The sequence below is a fragment of the Portunus trituberculatus genome, chromosome 49, assembly GCF_017591435.1.
Source record: "Portunus trituberculatus isolate SZX2019 chromosome 49, ASM1759143v1, whole genome shotgun sequence".
NCBI classification, from domain to species: Eukaryota; Metazoa; Arthropoda; class Malacostraca; order Decapoda; family Portunidae; genus Portunus; species Portunus trituberculatus.
The window spans coordinates 9,845,360-9,867,859 of NC_059303.1; the positions used below are offsets into that span (position 1 = coordinate 9,845,360).

At 43.4% G+C, this 22,500-nt stretch overlaps 1 protein-coding gene across 2 annotated transcripts in view; it reads right to left on the reverse strand.

Moving 5' to 3' along the window:
* LOC123499174 (endochitinase A-like) overlaps nt 1–21,382 on the reverse strand; it is a 50,295-nt gene extending 28,913 nt beyond the window's left edge. The window contains exon 1 of one of the 2 annotated variants that reach the window (XR_006672903.1): nt 21,085–21,382. Coding sequence is in view for 1 of the 2 variants with exons in the window: in XM_045246875.1 (XP_045102810.1) it covers nt 19,453–19,516 (64 nt within the window). In the remaining variant the exon portion in view is untranslated. Of the gene's footprint in view, nt 1–19,452; nt 19,603–21,084 lie in introns of those variants that run through there. The other variant, XM_045246875.1, reaches the window with a different exon arrangement.
* Between the last annotated feature and the right edge of the window lie 1,118 nt (nt 21,383–22,500).

The window sequence follows — 22,500 nt, forward strand, 5'->3', positions numbered from 1 at the left end:
GAGAGAGAGAGAGAGAGAGAGAGAGAGAGAGAGAGAGAGAGAGAGAGAGAGAGAGAGAGAGAGAGAGAGACCTCAAAAGCCGAATTTCCTAGAAAACAAAGCAGTAGGTAATGGATATAGATAACACAATAATTACTGAAGCATTACCATTCATCTATCAAGTCCAACCCCTCACCCGCCATTCGTCTTCCTCCACACACACACACACACACACACACACACACACACACACACACACACACACACACACACACACACACACACACACACACACACACATCCGAGAGAGCTTATGATTTTTTTGTCCTCTTTTGGATTCCATAATTAGGAAGTTACAAGAATTCATGCTTGACTATATGCGTTTTTTTTTTATATATATATTTATTTTTATTTTTGGCGAGGTGTGTTGAATAATGATAAATGGTGCAGGTAATGGTGATGGATGCCTCTGATTTATGGCGTGCAGGTGTGTAATCAAATGGTGTCCATGGATCTGATAACATTTACAAAGTTCATGGAAATTTTTAGTCTCCCTGCGAAGCTGTGCAAATCTCGCACTACTCAGCCTTTGAGGGATTTGGTGTGTGTGTGTGTGTGTGTGTGTGTGTAACATGTGAAAATGTGAAAATTTTGCGTTAGTAATATGCCTGACTAATTACATTACACACACACACACACACACACACACACACACACACACACACACACACACACACACACACACACACACACACACACTAATGAATGCAGAGACAAAAAAAAATATATATATATATATATATATATATATATATATATATATATATATATATATATATATATATATATATACACACACACACACACACACACACACACACACACACACACACACACACACACACAAAGACCTTAAATGTATGATGTGGTATGAGCTAATTCATTATAATTAGGTATTCTCTGAAATACATTCACCGATACTAGACGAGAAATATTGTGTGAAGGTAACATAAGTCTGTTATCATTATACATAAATATCTTAGAATACAATGGAAAGTATATAGATAGTGTCATAATTTTGGGATATAACGCGACACTTGATGGGCGGCCTCCGGCGGGACGCGACGGGAGTAGCAGCGTCGGGAGCCACGAGCCAACAGTCGGCGTGTGCTTCTGTGTAATGGCTCCTCAGAGTTATTCTAATTACCGTAGCTTGGCATGGAAACCTCCATTAGCATTATTTAGTAAAAATGCGGATCTCGCCGCCCTCGAGGCTGGCAAAACATTAAGTTAATCTGGTTGCGGCGGCGTCTGGCCTGGCGGCCGTGGCCCACCGCCCTCCCCGCCATGACGCGTTCAGCTGACGGCTTTGGCTTGAGTTCCACTTATGTCATGCATATCAATGCTCCAGCGAAACTCAATCCTGACAGTGTGTATGTTTATACGCGTCATATGATGGTAGAGGTTTTTTCTTTTTTTAAATATGTTTTGTAATTGTACATTGATACTACGATCAAATGTCCTCTATAGTATGTACGGTACGCAGGCGTGCAGTAGCTGTATCAATGCACTGAGATTTGTCTCTCGAGTAAGGTGAGATAGAGACGAGTACAATACCATGACGCGCCAGGAAGTATCTCGCACGGCTCAGACGTGGCCTCCCTGCCATGGGTGAACGTGACGTAACGCGTGCACTGAAGTAACGTGTTGAATCGCAGCCCAGGTTGGATAAGCAATAGTGGCGTGTTGCAACTCGGATTAGATCAGCAGTAGCACGGGGAGAGTCTATTCGATGCACATCTTTTGAGAGAGGAGAACTTGGCTGGCTGGTAACATTTCCGTGCCGCGCGTCGCTCCCCGGAGGGACTGGCAGAAGACTCCCTTCCTCGCCACCGTTTCGAACATTTCAGGATCCGGGGAAGAGCCGAACGAGACATTCCTGACTGACAGCCTGATGGTGCGTGATTGGCGAAAAGGAGGAGTAGGAGGAGCAGGAGGGAGATGAATGAACATGATTGGAGGGCTTGTAGGAAGGGCGGGGCTTACAGGCATCGCTCCAGGGAGTGTTCGTGTAGGCGGCGGATGACGGTCGTGAGGGGGAGACTCGGCCACAAACATACATAATCTTATTTGTATGTATTCATAGTGTTTTTTTCCTCACTTCTTTCCTCATCGAGAATAACGACAAAAAAGGGGGAAGAAACTTAATTAACGCGTCATCGAATTACGTGGTTTACAGCGAAATTTCCCGAGATAAATGGTGTTGAATATTAAGTAGAAGGATCGTTCACCTTTATAGGAGAGAAAATGTTTGTGCATAAACGTTTGCTGCAGCGGACTATCTGTTGCTCGCTCGCTGCTATTTCTCTGCTGCTGCTTCCTTGCCATTAAAGCAACTGCCATGAGAAGCCGTAACTCCCCACCAGCAACAGGTTGGTGTGAAAAAAGGAGAAATATGCATATAATAAAGATTAACTTGGTGACGCTTATGGTGAAACTCAGCCGGAAATTCTCAAGGACTCCTTCACTAGGCCGCTGCTTATTCTCTCTCTCTCTCTCTCTCTCTCTCTCTCTCTCTCTCTCTCTCTCTCTCTCTCTCTCTAAAATGGTGTCCAATTTTTTAGTAATTATAGACGTCATGGAGGCCAATATTTTAACTTCCAACCCGTATACCTGCTCTCTCTCTCTCTCTCTCTCTCTCTCTCTCTCTCTCTCTCTCTCTCTCTCTCTCTCTCTCTCTCTCTCTCTCTCTCTCTCTCTCTCTCTCTCTCTCTCTCTCTCTCTCTCTCTCTCTCTCTCTCTCTCAGGAAATGAAGTAGTCAGCACACACACACACACACACACACACACACACACACACACACACACACACACACACACACACACACACACACACACACACACACAAATGAAGGAGGCTGCGTGCATAACGAGGAAGCAACCAGCACGTCTTAAACAACACCCTACCATGGCGCTCTTGTAATGCATCACCCAGCCTCCACATCCCTCCGCCGACTCATGCGCTATTCCTCCTGAGCCTCACCGTTGTTCGCACCTCCTCCATAACATCTCCTTAAGTCTCTCATTTAAATTACTTCAGTGTGGGAAGGACGAGACGTGTTGGTGAAATTGTTATGCACCACGCATGCCTCGTTTTTTTGCGTGTGTGTGAATCCGTCACGTTTAGAAACACTAGCATATTTTCTTTCTTCCAAGGGAGATGCTCGTGTGATTTGTTTCCTAATGGTAGTGTTGCTTTGTTGTTGCTGTTGCTTTTATACTTGCTGAGCTCTTTGTAAGGAAGATCAAAGTAGCCACCCAAGAAGTTATGCAGTAAGGAATTTATGGGTATACACATCTTAGCCTTACACATGTTATCTACACACCACAAGTTAAGAGTCTATAAAACCATGACTCTTCTCCCTACTGGGTATAATTTGTTCTCACTCCGCCACTGACTATCGTTCAGAAGACACGAGTCATCACCTAATGGTCTTATGTACACGCTACCATGCCGGACGAAACATTCTGACACTCAAGGCTATCAGATGCCACGGAACCATTACAGTCATCAATGAAAGTGATTCTACTTTCATCTTAATTGTCGGGCTGATTAAGTCTACTTGTCCACTTGGGTGTGACCAAACCATTGATCAGGAGAGCTGAGAACACCAATTAGTCACATTTAGCCGCAGCTGCATTATAGGTTGACGGTGGCGGGAGGTGCAAAGCTGTGCTGGAGGGCCCGCACTGAGAGAGAGAGAGAGAGAGAGAGAGAGAGAGAGAGAGAGAGAGAGAGAGAGAGAGAGAGGATTGGAAAAGTTGTTACCTTAGGAGGGAGGCAGTGAGGTAATCAAGGAGGAGGTGGTGGTGGGGTGAGAGGTACGAGGGTGATGAGGAGAAGAAGGAGGATGTTAAGAGAAGTGGAGGGTGTGGAGGGAATAAGGAACGAGGAGTGAGGCATGGGTGGCTCAGAGTTGATGAGGGATTCTGTTGAGCCTGCTAATCGCGAGTTCAGGATGAAAGGGGTGAGGAGAAAGCAGAAAAAAATGTAACTTATTAATTATGAATATTAGCATAAGTTAAATATTTCCATTCTTATTAATCATGATAATCAACGTATGTAAATATTTGGCATGTGATTTTACTCTCTCTCTCTCTCTCTCTCTCTCTCTCTCTCTCTCTCTCTCTCTCTCTCTCTCTCTCTCTTCTCTTTCAGTTTTACAACCTGCTTCTTCTTAAGTAACTTCTCTTTTTCCCGACAGCAGCTGCCTTCGGGGCGGCCGCGGCTCGTAACTCTGGAGCAATGAGCTCGTTCAGTCACTCCATGATTCTCTCTACATAAACCTTCCCCACACGTTTTTCTTTATCTTTCTCGCATGACAGGTTTGCTCATTACCCTTCTGTGTTAAGCCGTTTTTCGTGTTGTTCGCTGCTTCTTTATGTCTTCACGGTTTAATGTTTATTGAATGGCGTGTGATCTGTATTCTGCCTTTCATTGTCTCTCTCATTTTTAGTCATTTTTGTTTTGCCTTTTCATCTGACTGTTTGTGTTATCCTGCTGAGTGTCTGTCTATGTCTGCTTATATGGCTGTCTGTCTGCTTTCCTGTTTGTCTGTCAGTCTATCTGTCTACTTGTCTGGCTGTCTGGTTTTTTTCCTGCTTATCTGTCTCTCTTTCTACTTATTTGGCTGTGTTTGCTATCGTACATGCGTCTGTCTGTCTGTTTACTTTTTTATTTATATTTTTGTTCGTTTGTTATTATCTGTCTGCCTCTCTCTCTCTCTCTCTCTCTCTCTCTCTCTCTCTCTCTCTCTCTCTCTCTCTCTCTCTCTCTCTCTCTCTCTCTCTCTCTCTCTCCGGGGACGTCTTGATCGCCAGCATTCATCTTCTCTTTTGGCTTTCCTTCAGGACTTCCTTCCTCTCCTCCCAGAGCGCCCGGCCCCTGCACCATCCCGCCATCCCTCTCCGTCCTGCTGTATTTATGTCCGTCCTCCCTCACGCGGTGGGGGCGAGGTCACGTTCCAGATTTGTGTTTCCAGTAACGACCGCCATTTTGAGACAGTTTGCCAAGTCGCGCCCAATAGTCCTAAGATGATTTGGGGAGAATTTTACTTTTTTCTCCTCTTTCTTTCTCTCTTTAATTTGTAATCAATACGTTTTCTAGTGGGTTTCGTAATGACCTCTCTCCTTTAAAAGTTAGATTTTTTAAACATTTGGGTGACTAATGGATTAAATGGAGGTTATAGGGAGTGTGTTAAGCGTGTGGGAAGATTTGATAAAGGTTTTTTTAAGTAAGGTGGGAAAAGTAAATTTTGAATGGTGTACTCATGATTGTGACTAGGACAGTGGTATTTTTTTTTTTATGTAAGAGGGGGAAAAGCTGGCCAACTGCAGTATAAAAGGGAAGAAAAAAAAAGGTCCACTAGGTTGCCACTCCCCTTGCAGGTGAGAGAGTTGGTAAAAAAAAAAAGGAATAAATAAATAGATAAATGTCTTGAAACCTCCTCTTAAATGAAGTTAAGTTCATAGGAAGATGGAAATTCAGAAGCAGGTAGTGAGTTCCAGAGTTTACCAGGTATGTGACCCAGTATTGTTTTTTTTTTTTTTTTTAGGGGGGCCGGGCTTATTAATTTAATTACTTATTTTTTTTTTATCTATTACAAATGCCAATAATCAAACTGACTGGAGTAAATAACGAAAAGTAGAGGAGGATTATTTTGCATTTCTTGTTCATTCACTTATTTGCTTAATTCTCCAGCTGACTAACTGACTGACCTACTAAAATGCTGAAGTAGGTTTGTATATTATTTAGTATTAGGCTGGTGTGTGTGTGTGTGTGTGTGTGTGTGTGTGTGTGTGTGTGTGTGTGTGTGTGTGTGTGTGTGTGTGTGTGCCCCCGCATTTACGAGTGCGGTAGTGTATAAGTCGTGTTGCAATTTGTTTTTCTTACCAAGCTGGTGTATGAATGGTATTTAGGAATTTCATGCATGACATTGCAGCACTAAAGGTTACTACACTGATGGGAAAGCCCATGTCGAAACCTTGAACATTTTCTTCCACCAATATCACAGTCATTTACCATCACCATTACTCACCACCACCATTACATGCATCATAACATTCACTATTATTCACCGCATTTACCACGCACCAACTCCAATGCCACCACCAGAGCGTCTATTACGAACCATCTCAGCCACCATACACCACCACCACTATCATCATTAACCCCCTTCAATACTGGACACTTTTTTATCTCTAGATTTTATGTGTTTAGACCATTTTATTAACACTAGGAAGAGTCACTGTTTTAATCCCCCACATAACTCTCTGAAGCTGTATAAAATCACCAAATAGTAAGCAGAATGAACATGGAAACCCGTCATGGTACTCAAGGGGTTAAAGGCTTCAATATTAATCCTCCTTCCTCTCTGCATTGAGCCCTTTCTAGATAGGGTTTGAAGACATTTGTCCCCCAATTGTGGGTGATCCTTTTTACCTTTCTCTGGACTGGTTCTTCAGTGGACCTTTTTTTTTTTTATCTTTAATTTTATCGTTCTCTTTTGTTACCTTAGGCCAGCGCTTCTCTTACATAAGAAAGAACAATAATAAGATACTCCAGCATTAAGTATTACAACCATCACACTTTTGTTAGTTTATCTGCAGCAAAAAGCTTGGCAGTAGCAGTATAAGAGAAATCAGATTTAGGGGAACAATAGCAATAAAACACACACACACACACACACACACACACACACACACACACACACACACACACACACACACACACACACACACACACACACACACACACACACACACACAACTTCCGTCTGGCACTTCTCACGGCTCTCTGACTCACTTCCTTCTCAGACACTGCTATCATTCTGGCATCCTTTCTCTCCTCTCCGCCTCAGTCGATTACCCCTGAAACTCTTTGCCTCAGGTCTCTTTCCTTGGACGCTGACGAGACCCTAACTCCTTTCTCCATCTTCGTCTCCCTCAGGTATTCTTCCCTCTCTTAATTTTCAATGGCAGTGTCCAACCCATCACGAGCACCGCCTCCCTTCATGGTATTTCGGATGCTTGCTTTGTCTGCTTGTCTGTGTGGCTCCGTGTGAGGGGTTGTATGTCAGTCTTATAGTTCTGTTTGTGTGGGAGGCTGACGCTGTTTTCCTCCGTCTGTTTACCGCTTCCATGGACTTTTTCGTGTTTTTTTTTTTTTTTGTGTGTGTGTGTGTGTGTGATTTTTTGTTTGTTGAGTTTTGTGTCATTTTTTTTTTGTGTCGTTTACATTTTTATATTTATTCTCTTTATTTTCGTTTTCGTTTTTCTCTTTGTTTATATTTTCCACGTTTCTTGTTTTTGCTTCGTCACTTTTTCTTTTCTTTAGTGAATATATTTTTTGTTGTATGTTTTTATAAAGGACAAAAAGTGTCTTACATTTTCTTCCTTTCTTTTGTCGTCAGTTTGTTCATGACAACTCAGTGCTCTTGCGATGACGTAACTCTCTCTCTCTCTCTCTCTCTCTCTGTTTCTTTCATCATTACTTTCCTTCCCTTTTCTCTCTGCTTTCCTTTCGCCCTTCCTTCCTCCCTCCCTCCTTCTCCGCTATATTCCCCTTACACAGGTCAACCACAAGTTTCCTATGACCAGTCGCGGTGTTTCATGATCCACTGCTTACACTTATGTCCCCTCGCTCCCCCCCCCCTCTCTCTCTCTCTCTCTCTCTCTCTCTCTCTCTCTCTCTCTCTCTCTCTCTCTCTCTCTCTCTCTCTCTCTCTTTTCCCTAAGCTCTTCTCATTTTTCCCTCCCTCGTTATCCCTCTTCCGCTACACTGAGCAGCGGAAAGTGCCTTAGTTTAGGAAATGTATCTAATTTTATGCATTAATGAACGCAATCACCCTGGACTTTGTTTTCAAATGTCTATGAGCCATCACGTAGAGGTGTTTGGCTCCGGATTTATGACACAAACCTCGGGACACTTTGGTTATGAACGTTTAATTTCTTTTAGGGAAGGTCTTTTTATATATAGGTGTATTTGGTAGGTTTTCCAGTACGTGTGTGTGTGTGTGTGTGTGTGTTTGAGAGGGGCAGGTTAGGTAGGAGCCTTGTTCTTGGGTTCGTGTGTCTCTGTGTCTCTCGGGACTTACTTATTTTGGCCGCGTATACAACGTTAAATATTGCGACAACAGAAGGACACGTTTTTCTCTCTCCTGGACACCGAACGGCCTCTTAACACGCAGTGGGGAAGGGAATACTTGAGAGAGAGAGAGAGAGAGAGAGAGAGAGAGAGAGAGAGAGAGAGAGAGAGAGAGAGAGAGAGAGAGAGAGAGAGAATATCATTACTTTCATCCTTACAAGTGATTATTGTTCCACTAAGGAAAGCGAGAGGAGTGTAGCAACCAAAGTCTGCATAAAACAAGAGGCACTTAGAATCCTATTTGCATACTCATAACCTCTCTAGCACAGCCGACAGCGGGGGGGGGGGCTGGAGATGGCTGAGCTGTTGGTTGGGGGTGGGAGGGGAAAGGGAGAGATGAGAGAGAGAGAGAGACCCGAACCTCCACGTTGTTAAGCATAATGAAGTACCCTCTTCTCCATCTCTCCTCCTTTTTCCTGTTTCAAAACTATACACCTTATTCCTCCTCCTGGCCGGTTCTCTTTTTATTGGACGGTGTACGAAAATCCGGGTCATGTTTCGGTGGTTTGTTTCATTAATGTTATCATTATTCGAGATCATAATGTCTTTTCTTCTCTCTTTCTTTTTTTTTTTTTCTTAATCCTTTGTGTGTCTGGTTGGCTTTCATTTTGATTGCTTAGGTATGTGTTTCTCTCTCTCTCTCTCTCTCTCTCTCTCTCTCTCTCTCTCTCTCTCTCTCTCTCTCTGTACATGATTATGGTTTTTTTTATTATCTGTATTTTTTTATGGCTGATTGTAACTCTCTCTCTCTCTCTCTCTCTCTCTCTCTCTCTCTCTCTCTCTCTCTCTCTCTCTCTCTCTCTCTCTCTCTTGAATTCATTGTCTCAAGTTATATAGAAGTAAATCTTAATTATACTGCGGCTATTTATAAAGAGAATAAAAAAATACGTGGATCTCCAACACTGAAAGGTTTTACATATGCTCACATATTTCACAGTCAGGTTTTATTCATGCTAAAAAATCACCTATGTGTTTTCGTAAGATAAATCGACAGCAAGGTGCCCGACAGGAGAGGGAAGGAGGTATTATTATTTGATGTGTTCTCTCTCTCTCTCTCTCTCTCTCTCTCTCTCTCTCTCTCTCTCTCTCTCTCTCTCTCTCTCTCTCTCTGTCTTTTTTTTTATTTCGTCTGTTTTTGTTTGGTTTTAGTGATCGCACGTTACTGTGTTGTGTTATTTAGCTAATGGGTATGACGGATTTACGAATAACGAATGACACACACACACACACACACACACACACACACACACACACACACACACACACACACACACACACACACACACACACACACACACACACACACACACACACACACACACACACACACAGTCATCAGATTAAAAACACGTTCCTTTTTCATCTATTATTTAGTCATCAGGAATATTTACATATCAGCAACAATAATTTTCTGTGTGTGTTCATACATAAAAAAAAAGATAAAAAAAGTTAAAAAAAAATACTGAACAAATTGCTTGACACACACACACACACAAACACACACACACACACACACACACACACACACACACACACACACACACACACACACACACACACACACACACACACACTCAGTTAACACAAATAAAAGACCCATTACGATATTGAAATCAAACTGAAAAAAGTACTAAAATAAATCCAAAAATGAATGAAAAACGGAATTTCTGTGTGTGTGTGTGTGTGTGTGTGTGTGTGTGTGTGTGTGTGTGTGTGTGTGTGTGTGTGTGTGTGTGTGTGTGTGTGTAGGTCTGCCATGGGTCACAGCGGGAGGGTCACCAGGGTCTGACGTGGGTCTCGTCGCCTTTGAGTTGTGGCTTCACCCTATGCCTGACGCTCTCTCTCTCTCTCTCTCTCTCTCTCTCTCTCTCTCTCTCTCTCTCTCTCTCTCTCTCTCTCTCTCATACGACGCGTTTAACTACATGGTAATTTCTCATATTCTTTTTCCATGGATGTCCTTTTTTTTCTTCTATTTATTTTTTTTGTCTTTTCACCACATCCCTGCAACATAATTTATTCACACACACAAAACAAACTTCCACTATCCACTAAAAATACAACGCGATGTATGATAGGACTTACTTTTTTGTGTTACCTGTAGTAGTAGTAGTAGTAGTGGTGGTGATGGTGGTGGTAGTAGTAGTTAGCAGTACCAGTTTAAGTTCGCTCCCTTTTTTTCCACATCCCTCACGCGTATCCTTAGACTCACACAGGCACCGAAACAAAGAAAGGAGGAGAAGAAAAGAGAGAGAGAGAAAAAAAAGACAAGAAACGAAAAGAAGAACGTCTGCACACACTTTCCTTTCACTGATCACAAAGCGTCCGCCACGATGCACTACTGACAAACGTAAACAATCGCAAACTGTCTCCGAAGATCGACTCTCGCGGGGATAATATCAGGCAGTAAGACATCTTGGCCTATCGTCACCGGAGTCAGCGGAAGAAGCACCCTCCTGACGACGCCGCGGCCGGAGAGTGTATGAGAACCCGCGGGAGGAACTGGGAGGCGGCCACTGAGGAAAGCTGACGATTCTCCCAATATATTTTTCTTTCCCACATTTTATGGCGGTCGTGAGGGAGGATGAGGACGGGAGGGGAGCACCGGAGGGAGAAGAGTGAGGCAGGAAGGAAGATGAGAGGAGAGTAGGAAGAGCGGGAGAGGTACAAAGTAAAGTGGAAGAGGGAGTATATGGATGGAGTCGGGGTGGAAAGGCGAGTGGCAGACGAGACGGTTGTAGCAAGTTGAAAGGAAGAAAGAGAGAAAGGAAAGGAGAGAGGAAAAGGAGGAAGGAAGACCAAGAAGAGTTAAGAAAGGGAGTGAAGTCAATAGAGAGAGAGAGAGAGAGAGAGAGAGAGAGAGAGAGAGAGAGAGAGAGAGAGAGAGAGAGAGAGAGAGAGAGAGAGAGAGAGAGAGAGAGAGAACGAAAGACAGCTGGAAAGGATGCAAGTAGGAATGGAGGAAGGGAGAGAGGGAGAGTAGGAGAAAAGGAAGGAAAGAAGAGGGGGAAGCGTAGATAAGGTATTGTGGCGGGTCCCCTCTTGGCTGTAACTCCCCACTAGTCATCCCCAACCTTCTCCTTCCCCTCCCAGACATCATGCCCCTCTCCCCCCACCAACAGTAACCCACTGCCACCAAATCCTTCCACCACAAACCACATCCACATCCTTCTCCACTACCATAACTGCTCTCCCTCCTCACCATCCCTCTCCACCATACTTCTACCTCCCTCTCCTCCCTCCTTTCCTCCTCTCCTGCGGTTAAGTCTCACATATTTATTGTATTCAGTTCTATCCGGTCGTTTAGTCTTTATTCCCTCTTCCACAAGCATCTTTTCTCTCTCTCTCTCTCTCTCTCTCTCTCTCTCTCTTGGGTGCGTGTGCGAGATGGTGTGAATGTGAACAAGTTAACGAATTAATTTATGCGCGCGAGTTGTGAGCTTTGTGGTCGCGTGTCGGTGTTTCTTTGTTGCATTTCGTCGGTTTATTAAGGCGTGTGGTGGTATCGCCTTGCATGGTTTTCTTGTGGTTTCTGAGAGCGTGGCCGATGTCTGTGTTAGGTTTCATTTCATTTTGATTTCATGTTTTACTTAAATGCCAGTCTTTTATATCGTATTTCTCTCTCTCTCTCTCTCTCTCTCTCTCTCTCTCTCTCTCTCTCTCTCTCTCTCTCTCTCTCTCTCTCTCTCTCTCTCTCTCTCTCTCTCCTTATCGTCTAAATTTTCCTACTCATCTTTTTCTCTGTAGTCTTTTTCCTTCTTTCCTTCGCTTTTCTTTATTTCCTCATCCTTCTCGTATTTTCTTTCTATGTTCTTCTTCTTCTTCGTCTTCTTCGTCTTCTTCTTCTTCTTCTTCTTCTTCTTCTTCTTCTTCTTCTCCTCCTCCTCCTCCTCCTCCTCCTCCTCCTCCTCCTCCTCCTCCTCCTCCTGCTCCTGCTCCTGCTCCTGCTCCTCCTCCTCCTCCTCCTCCTCCTGCTCCTGCTCCTGCTCCTCCTCCTCCTCCTCCTCCTCCTCCTCCTCCTCCTCCTCCTCCTCCTTGTCTGTCTCTCAACTCCTCCTTCCCATCATCTATTGCATCATCCTTGGAGCACCACACTCACAACCTTCCTCAAGTTCCCTGCTATTATCATCCTTATCATCACAATCATCATCACCACTCTCCTCTTCCTCCTCTTCATCACCACACATCCCCGCTCTCTCTTGCCTTCAGGGAACATAGGGAACATTGCTCTGCTCTTCTGCTCACACTGAACCAGGGCCGGAAGAGTCTGACTACAGCATCTGGGAGGAGTGGAGAAGAGAGCAGCGGGGAGGAGACGGCGGGAGCACGAATCTCCAACATGTAATTCCCCTCGCTCTTGGAAGCTCGCGCGGCGTCAATCTCGGGTCAACACAGTGCAGTTCCTTTCTATGCTGAAGGTTGCAAATCCTCTCATCAGCGAGGCGTGTTGTAACCTCTCTCAGCGCTCCCCGGCACAACACCCTTCTGGTTCTGAAATAGCAGCTAATGTACCCCCATTTGCACTCGGACAGGTGCTTAGGTGCGATGATCCGCTATTACCGAGGAGCAAATTGAGCCTTAAAGCTGAAGGAAGTAGCAACCTGCAGCTTAGCTCGTTCTTGCCCTCCTTGATACCGTCGTATTTTCATTGGCACACGCGCGCCAGCACTCCAACCACGGGAATAATAACTGTATTTAGCGGGGCGAGTGCTAACGCGACTCGAATTTCATCATGCACAAATTATTTTATATCAAAGGGTCGGCGGTGGATTATAGGGTGAGAATCGAACCGGTGAGCGAGGAAGCAACTATATGTGTGAGATCCTGTGTGTGTCAGAGAGAGAGAGAGAGAGAGAGAGAGAGAGAGAGAGAGAGAGAGAGAGAGAGAGAGAGAGAGAGAGAGAGAGAGAGAGAGAGAGAGAGAGAGAGATCGTATGAAAGATTAAAAATATCTAATTACAAAGAGAAAAATACATGACTGAGGAAATAAGATAGAGGTAGAATGGAGTGTTTACATGAGAGGCAAGTAAGTAAATGAGACAGAAAACATAAGATAAAATTTAATTACGTTGATTAAATGGGAGAAATTAGATGAAAAAGGGAGAGAGAGAGAGAGAGAGAGAGAGAGAGAGAGAGAGAGAGAGAGAGAGAGAGAGAGAGAGAGAGAAAGGCAGTATACAGTTTTAGCAATATTTAGACTCGAGCAGAATTTACAACGCACGTGAGAAAATAAGGAGATTTAATTAGTGAGGAGAAAAAAGTCGAAGAATTTTGCGACTTGTACACTGGGTAAAGAGAAGTCAACCCTTAAATAATACCGCCAATTAACGCTGGAGCAAAGAAAAGAGAGAGAGAGAGAGAGAGAGAGAGAGAGAGAGAGAGAGAGAGAGAGAGAACAAGAGGACAAGTAACAGTTTTCCCCGGTATAGCCGTCAGCTGCGTCAGTATAGAAAGCTGCACACACACGTACCGATACATGCAGACTGTTCAAATATAGATACGTACCAGTGAGAGCGTACCGAGGCATAACTACACTAAAGTAAGCACATAAAAAAAATAACCATACACCATTTTTAATATTTCCTAATCGTATCTGCCTTTTTTTTTTTTTCCCATCCGTTTCGCACCTCTTACTTTCCCTCTCTCCCTCATTCTCTCCCTCGCTACTCTGAACCTTTCATCGCCTCGCCTCCCCTCCTGCACGCTTCCAACACACGTATATTAGCTCAGGGAAACTCACAGGCTGCCCACACTATACATCTGTCCCTCTCTGTACCTCACTGACTGATCCTCCTACCGATATTTGTCGCTCAAACTTCGTATTCTTTGTAATGTATAGTAAAGTGTTGCTATTGTTATTATTATTATTATTATTATTATTATTATTATTATTATTATTATTAGTAGTAGTAGTAGTAGTAGTAGTAGTAGTAGTAGTAGTAGTGGTGGTGGTATAGTAGTAGTAGTAGTAGTAGTAGTAGTAGTAGTAGTAGTAGTAGTAGTAGTAGTAGTAGTAGTAGTAGCATTCAGTATCGTACATTAGCAATTTTTTTTTTTTTTGTCTCGCTTTTATTTCTATTTGAAGCAGAGAAAGACTAAAGTGTTTGTCGGAATAACATTTTTTTTTCTTCTATAATGAAAGAGTTCCCTTTGATATATTGGAATTGTTTAACTCACCAGTGTTGCCTAACCAAAAAGTCATTAGAGATTCCAAGATAATCCTTCTCTCTTTAAGCATCGTGGGAGGAAAAGAAATATGAATCGTAGAAAGCAATAAATTAAATGATATAAAGATAGTATCATAAGTAATGGTTATATTGTGACAGTGAAAGTAGATAAAAGAGAATGCGAAAATTAATACATCAACAAGTAAATTCCTAATGTAGAAATGATAGAGAGAGAGAGAGAGAGAGAGAGAGAGAGAGAGAGAGAGAGAGAGAGAGAGAGAGAGAGAGAGAGAGAGAGAGAGAGAGAGAGAGAGAGAGAGAGAGAGAGATTAAAACAAAACTTACTAATTTCGAATGGTAAAGAAAACTGAAGAGCGAATTAATGTTAGCTGGAATAAGGGAGAACACGTCACTTATTATAGGAGAGAGAGAGAGAGAGAGAGAGAGAGAGAGAGAGAGAGAGAGAGAGAGAGAGAGAGAGAGAGAGAGAGAGAGAGAGAGAGAGAGAGAGAGAGAGAGAGAGAGAGAGAGGTGGGGGGGCTCACTTATCTAACTGACTCTTTCTCAACGGTTTCCTGGCCTCTCTCCTGGTTTCTGGCCTCAAATTATAGGCCTACCCCTCTCCCTCTTCCTTCCCCACTCCCCCCCTTTTTTTGCCTCCCTCCGTCAGTACATCCTTTCCTCCATCCTGACCTTTTCCTTCTGCCATTCACAAGTCAAGAGAAATAAAATGGTGGAATAAAGAGTAATGGAAATAAAAAAAAATACAGAGAGAGAGAGAGAGAGAGAGAGAGAGAGAGAGAGAGAGAGAGAGAGAGAGAGAGAGAGAGAGAGAGAGAGAGAGAGAGAGAGAGAGAGAGAGAGAGAGAGGAAAGGATGAACTATGAGTCTGGAAATGGGTAGTTTATGAGACAGGAAGAAGTTATGAGCTGGGTAAAGGTGCTCACGAGACTGTGGTCTAGTGTCCCCCTGTCTCTTGGTCTGGTAGAGAGAGAGAGAGAGAGAGAGAGAGAGAGAGAGAGAGAGAGAGAGAGAGAGAGAGAGAGAGAGAGAGAGAGAGAGAGAGAGAGAGAGAGAGAGAGAGAGAGAGAGAGAGAGAGAGAGAGAGAGAGAGACACACACACACACACACACACACACACACACACACACACACACACACACACACACACACAGAGAGAGAGAGAGAGAGAGAGAGAGAGAGAGAGAGAGAGAGAGAGAGAGAGAGAGAGAGAGAGAGAGAGAGAGAGAGAGAGAGAGAGAGAGAGAGAGAGAATTACTTGATCACGGAGAGACCTGCCGACAGACAAGTAAATATGGACAGAAAAATAGATAGGGAGAGAATTACTAGACATTTTTTATCCTTTTACGACCTTGGCTGATACGTTTACGCGCTGCACGAGTCGCAACGTGCTCTACCTCAGACAAATACGAGACAAATGTGCTCATGTAGACAAATCAATCTTTCTACCACCGTTATTACGCGACATTCCGCCCTCCCTTGAGTATTATTTATATTCACATTATGCATATTATTCACCTGGCACAAAAGGCCTTGCAGTACCTTATGTAAAAATGCTTCGTCTTTTCTCCCTGCAATTTTCCCTCATAACAATGCAATGAGTAACAATATGCATAGAGAAAGCTTCCACCAATGATAGAATAGGGTAACTTGTTATCTTTTACATATAAATGTAAAATAAATATAAATAAAATTGAATGAGTCTGGAAACATTACCTGAGTGTAATAATAACTTGTACATTCCAGACACCATGAGCATACAAATACTAAACACTGATAAGAAATATAAACATACCGAAATATACCAATTCAAATTGGGAACGAACCGAGAAACATTAATTAAACCATAAGATTTCACACCACGGTCCAAGAAGAGTCCGCTAAGAAAACACGACCACACCAACACACATACAAATGCATAGAGATGATTAACTACATGCAAAACAACGGATATTATTTTTCCCTAAGGAAGATGAAGAGGCAGGCGCAAGGTTGTGAGTGGGGGGGAGGAGGTGGGTGGATTAACATGCGGCTGAGGTGGAGGTGGGGGGAGGAACAATGGGTCTTGGGCATGTCTGTCTTACTGATGCTGGGATGACGTCATTATGAGCTGTTTCTATGCAGCGTTCACCCCGCCGGCAGGGAAGGGAGGAAGGGCTGAGAAAGGATAGGAGGGAGGAAGAATGGAAGAGGAGAACTGTACACTGAAGGTATGTATCGAGAAGCAGTAGGATGTAAGAGGAAGAGGAGGAAGAGTCAGGGAAGTTAAATATTAGGTTAGGGGGAGAGAAAGTAATGAAGGGAGGAGGAGAGTGTATGGAGCAAGCCATGCAACCTGCAGAGGCGAAAATTGAAAGGAGGGAAAGTATTGTATAAACTTAAAAAATCGATGAAACTGAGAGAGAGAGAGAGAGAGAGAGAGAGAGAGAGAGAGAGAGAGAGAGAGAGAGAGAGAGAGAGAGAGAGAGAGAGAGAGAGAGAGAGAGAGAGAGAGAGAGATTTTCTTTTTTATCTTCCTCTCTTTTGACATAACGATCTGATAAACTGTTCAGTAAGTTTACATATGATAAGTAAATTCCGCTCCTTCATGGCCAAGCAAATGTGTCCAGGTTTTACAGCGGTGGTCAGGGGAGACAAAATGTAAAAGAAGGTAAGGAGGAAACACGCTGGCACTGAAGTGGAGCAAGAGAGGACATTATGTGTCTTGCAAGGGTGGCGCTGATGGTGTTGTGTTGGCCAAGGGTAGGGTGGATTATCGAGCTGCGGCGGTGTGTGGCAGTGTGTGTAGTGTGTTTAATGTGATGATGCTGCGTAGGGGAGGATTAAAGGAAACCATGTAGTGTGTGTGTGTGTGTGTGTGTGTGTGTGTGTGTGTGTGTGTGTGTGTGTGTGTGTGTGTGTGTGTGTGTGTGTGTGTGTGTGTGTGTGTGTGTGTGTGTGTGTGTGTGTGTGTAGGGAGTTATAGTTTACATTATAACAAAAATATGACATACCGTCCCGATGACCATCTACGACTCTTTCTTATAGTAATGTAACTTTATTCAATCTTCAGCCCTTTAAATCGAACCTATTTTGATTCAATAAAAAAAAAAAAATGTTTATATCATCTCAGTTATATGCTTTGTTCACCCTAATTGCTTTTATCAGATCCCCTCTTAATCAGCGCCTCTCTAACTAATGTAATTGTAAAAGTTCGAATCTGATTTTCCGAGGAATATTTTTTTCATCCACTACTTTTATTTTAGTCATTCTCTCCTGTACTAACTAGCAGATCTATATCCCTTGTGCAACATGCAATATGAGGAGAACTGCCCACCATACATAGCATATTATAGGATATGTTACTGTAGCTGATAACGATGACTTTGTATCCGAGTATGAAGTGTGTGTGTGTGTGTGTGTGTGTGTGTGTGTGTTTTACCCTTTTAGTAGAGAGAGAGAGAGAGAGAGAGAGAGAGAGAGAGAGAGAGAGAGAGAGAGAGAGAGAGAGAGAGAGAGACAAACTCACGAACAAAGAGACAAAGCACAAAGACAGAAAGAGCAAGAGGAATCAGGAGGGGAGGGGAGGGGAGGTAAAGGGAAGGCAATGGGGAGCAGAAGGGGAACCAGGAAGGAAAAAAAGACAACGACTTTGAAGAATAGTAAAGGGAAGTGAATATGGGCAGGAAAAGAGGAAAGTTCACGAAGTTTTTTTTTCGAGTGAGCAAATCACTTTCTGCTCCATTATTTTCTTCTTTAAGGGACAGGCGGCTAATGGTGACGTGTCGTGTGATGGTCCATTTCCATTGTGAAAAGTGTCAGAGAAATGGTAGGTATTTTTGCCTAAGAAATGCACGGTATATGTGTATTTATAAATTATTTTCTTTGTTTCCTCTTTTTTTTTTTTTTTTTAATCCCTGGTAGGATATGATTTTACTGTACTGGTGTAGGGTGTTATTACTTTTTTTATTGCGCCTCGTTACCTGCTAGTCATGGAATGTCTATAAAAAGCGAAGGAAGACATAAAGGCGCAATGATGGCTTCGTGTTGAAGTGATGGCCTCGTGCTTGTCTTCTAACCAGTGTTTAGAGTCATCCCGAGGTGTTGAAGGAAATAACCCATCATTGTACATCTCGATAATAGCGAGTGTGGTTTCCTTATCCTGTCAGTTCTTACAAGATCTTTGCTCACTATACGAAATAAGATTCGTGCAAAAAAAAAAAAATGCCATAAACTTTGATGAGTGACTTATACGTGGAAAACACAATTCATGAACATTGTCTACATGGTTATCACTTGTGTGCATTTTGAAAACACTGCATGTAAGGTCCAAGTAAACACTACGATAAGTATGATGCGTGGTGGGGCTGAGAGAAAAAGTGTGGGCGAGAACACAATATGACGTCGCTGTAAACCACGACACTCCGAGTTTATTATGCACGAAGCCGCTAATAAGTCTCCGGCACACTGAACTGCGGCCTCCTAATCAGGAAGAAAAAGTCACTGTCTGCACGTACAAGACCAACTAATGGCTTACAGGGAATTATGATAATTCTCCTGAGTAATTTCACGTGTGTATTAAATGCGAATCCGTTTTATAATGTTTCTTCTTAAGCTTGAATTACGAGGCGCTCACGATCCTGGTGCTCTGATACACGCGCGTAATTTTAACTAAGTCATCACATGTAATAATATAAACTTGTTGGATGCTGTGAGTTAGCCAGTGTCGGTAACAGTAGCAGCAATCAGGCAGCAGGCACACACCGCTGGCAGGGATAGACGTGACCATTGTTCAGGAGCAACACGTGGGCGCCCATCGGGTGGATACCATCGTTGTATTAATATTTGACGATCAATAGTACACAACTGCATTATAACATCACCACATATAGCAAAATAGCGGCGCTATCAGAAGATACATTCTCTTTTTCGCAACTCAACTTTCGCTGCTCGTCGCCATCACTCCTCCGCGGCCCGCTTATTAAGTCTGCCTGCAAGCACGCAATGTGATTGATGGCAGCTTTGCCAGTTTGAATCGTATATATTGACGCGCCTGTACTATCGTGCGCTTCCTGCAACCACTGGGTGTATGTGAAGCTCACCTGGGGCTGTAGAGGGTGGATTAGGGCCTGCAACTGTGAGGGGGAGGCCACGGGAGGGAGGCATGGCCCGAGGATGCCCACATGGTCCTCACAGGTAATAACAAACAACTGTAAACACTTACTCCGGGCCGTGGTTGCACAGGCAAGATGGCGTCGGTGGCAGGGTGCGCGCGCAGAGCAGCCGCGGTCTGTTTGATGGGGAGAGGAGGCGATATTGAGAACTTCTTCCGCGTTCCCCGACTTCCTTTCTTCTATTGTCAAAACTTTCTTTAATTGTACCGTGCGTTTTGCCTCCACAAGACTTGGCTATGGTCCGGGTTGCTGTAAATTACATTGTTCATGACCAGAGATAACTATGGAATAGCAATTTTTTCTCCATTGAAGGCTTGTGTGTCTTGCGGTGTTGGGTTAGCGAATGGCCAGGATTCCTGAGAACGTGTGTGCAGAGGACCACTGAGGCCAGAGAACGAAAGACCTGGTTTTGGACACCATAGGGGAGGAGGACCCTGGGAAGAAATTTTCCTAAGGGCTTCAAGTTGAGTTGACCATTAGCTCATAACGTAACGCTGCTTCTTTGGATGAAAACGTTTTTTGTTAACAATAGAAAACTTTGTCCTTTCTAGGCAGACTATAAGAACCGGACATTTACTCCATAAACGAGATAATGCGCTTAAGGGACCTTGGGGTTATCGATTTCAGAATAGTGGGCGGTGGCAACCCTTCCCCCTGGCCACATGTAACCATGCATCACCCCAACACCCACAAACCAGGACGGAGAGTTGCTCCCAGACCACACGACAGGGCCAAGTCAGATAACTGTGAGGTTGAAGGAGGGTGCACTATAGAATGAAAAATCAGACTGGAGATTAAGAGAACGGTATATAAAATGTAAAAGGAACAGGTCAGGAAGTATTAATTTCAAGCAGCTAAATAAGGGGAAGTGAGCGTGCTATTACCGAAGAAAAGAGAACGAAAGGAGGAGAACCATAAAGAAGACAGTAATGAACGGGGAGAGGAGGCTGGACAGATAGAAGGCAGACGGTTGTGGTTGGAAGAGGAGGGAAAGGCGACGGTCGAGTCTATGCAGGTGCACTTTTTGTTGAGTCCTGGAATATATCACCCAAGTTGGAGTAACATTGCCGAGGGCTCTAGGCTGTCTCACTACATTGAGCCCGACATCTCACTCTAAACCCTCAGAAAGCGTATTTGTCACAACCATAACACTGTTGTTCGGTTTTCAATATGTATGTAAGAAAATAAGATATAAGAGAGTAATAGTTTCAAAGACTTTAAACGCCAAAGCCACAAAATTAAGACCTCATTTTCCTTCAGAATTCAACGAGAGAGTTCAAGAGGCGTTGCTTGTGTTGTCTTGTATAATAAAGAGAATATTTTTTTTTCTTTTTCCGAGTCAATATCGTTTTTGACACCGCGGCCAAGTTTATGCATCTGGCAACCTTATTTTGAGGCTTCGATGGCTTGGGTTGGTTAGGCCTATATATGCTTTTGTCAGCAGGGGATGAGGGGGCCGGGAAGGAAGGGGAGGAGTTATGGAAGGGTGAGGGAAGGGGGTTTGGCGGGAGTTGGAAAGATGGAGAAGAGACGAAAAAGAAAAAACAAATCTTTACTTACATGACTGGTTGGTTTCAACAGGAGAAATGGTTTTCAGGATGACCTCTATCACACCTGTGGGCGGTTATAACACTGTACTGTAATAAGTACTCGCACACAACGACACCTTTAGAATCTGATGGTGGACTGACTTTCTTGTGACTACGCCGCGCTCTCTGCCGCCAAGCACGTCAGGCACACTGGGTAGCAAGGACTTTATTAAGCGCCTCAACTGCTGCCAGCGTGTTCGCAACGCAGAGAGGACGAGGGCACGACGAGCGCTACCCTCCCGCACCAACAGACGTCTGGCTGACTCTGCTGCGTGTGTGTGTGTGTGTGTGTGTGTGTGTGTGTGTGTGTGTGTGTGTGTGTGTGTGTGTGTGTGTGTGTGTGTGTAACCCCTGCTTTTCTTTTTCACAAAATTTATGTCTGACCGCCCCATTATCACTGGGAGATTTATGTGAGCCAGTACGGAGCGGCTCCTCCCTCCCTTCCTCCCTCCCTCTTACGGCTGAAACCTACCGCCACCTCCTCCCAGCCTCCCTCCCCTGTCAGCCTCTCATGTAGTCCTACACCGCAGCAATGTCTAAGAGTCCTTTTACCAGTCCTGGAGAAAATATACCCGGTGTTTTTTTCTGGCGAGGGTGGGTCTGAGATAGGGGTTAGTAAGAGTGGAGAAGCCAGCGAGCCCACGACTCACCTCAATTGATCCTGTTAGTCAAGCTGCTGAAGAAAAAAAACGAGCACACAGTTTTAATGACCTGTAACCTGTAAACTGCTGTAACGATGGTTTTGAATGGGAAGGAAATTAGTAGAACAATTAAAATTACGTGGTGAGAGAGAGAGAGAGAGAGAGAGAGAGAGAGAGAGAGAGAGAGAGAGAGAGAGAGAGAGAGAGAGAATGGAGGGGGGTAGAAAAGGTTCTTACTATTACACATTAAGATAACATCGATACTTGATTACTTATTGATCCATTAATTTGATCTTATTGTTTATTATGACATACGGATACGTTTAGCGGCAGGAAGGCTTCCCACAGGGTTCTTGACCCACCATATTATTTTTGTTATTTATTATGATTTTATGAGATAACGATTATTATCTCAACACAATAAATATCACTATCATATTTATAGCAGTAGCTTTTTTTGTTGTTGTTTTTTATGCTGTGTTGCTACTGCTGCTGCTGCTGCTGCTGTTGCTGCTATTATTATTATTATTATTATTATTATTATTATTATTATTATTATTATTATTATTATTATTATTATTATTATTATTATTATTATTATTATTATTATTATTATTATTATTATCATCATCATCATCATCATCATCATCATCATTATTGTTATCGTTATAATACTGCTGTTGCTGCTGCTACTACTACTGTGTGTTGCTGCTGCTGCTGCTGCTGCTGCTGCTGCTGCTGCTGCT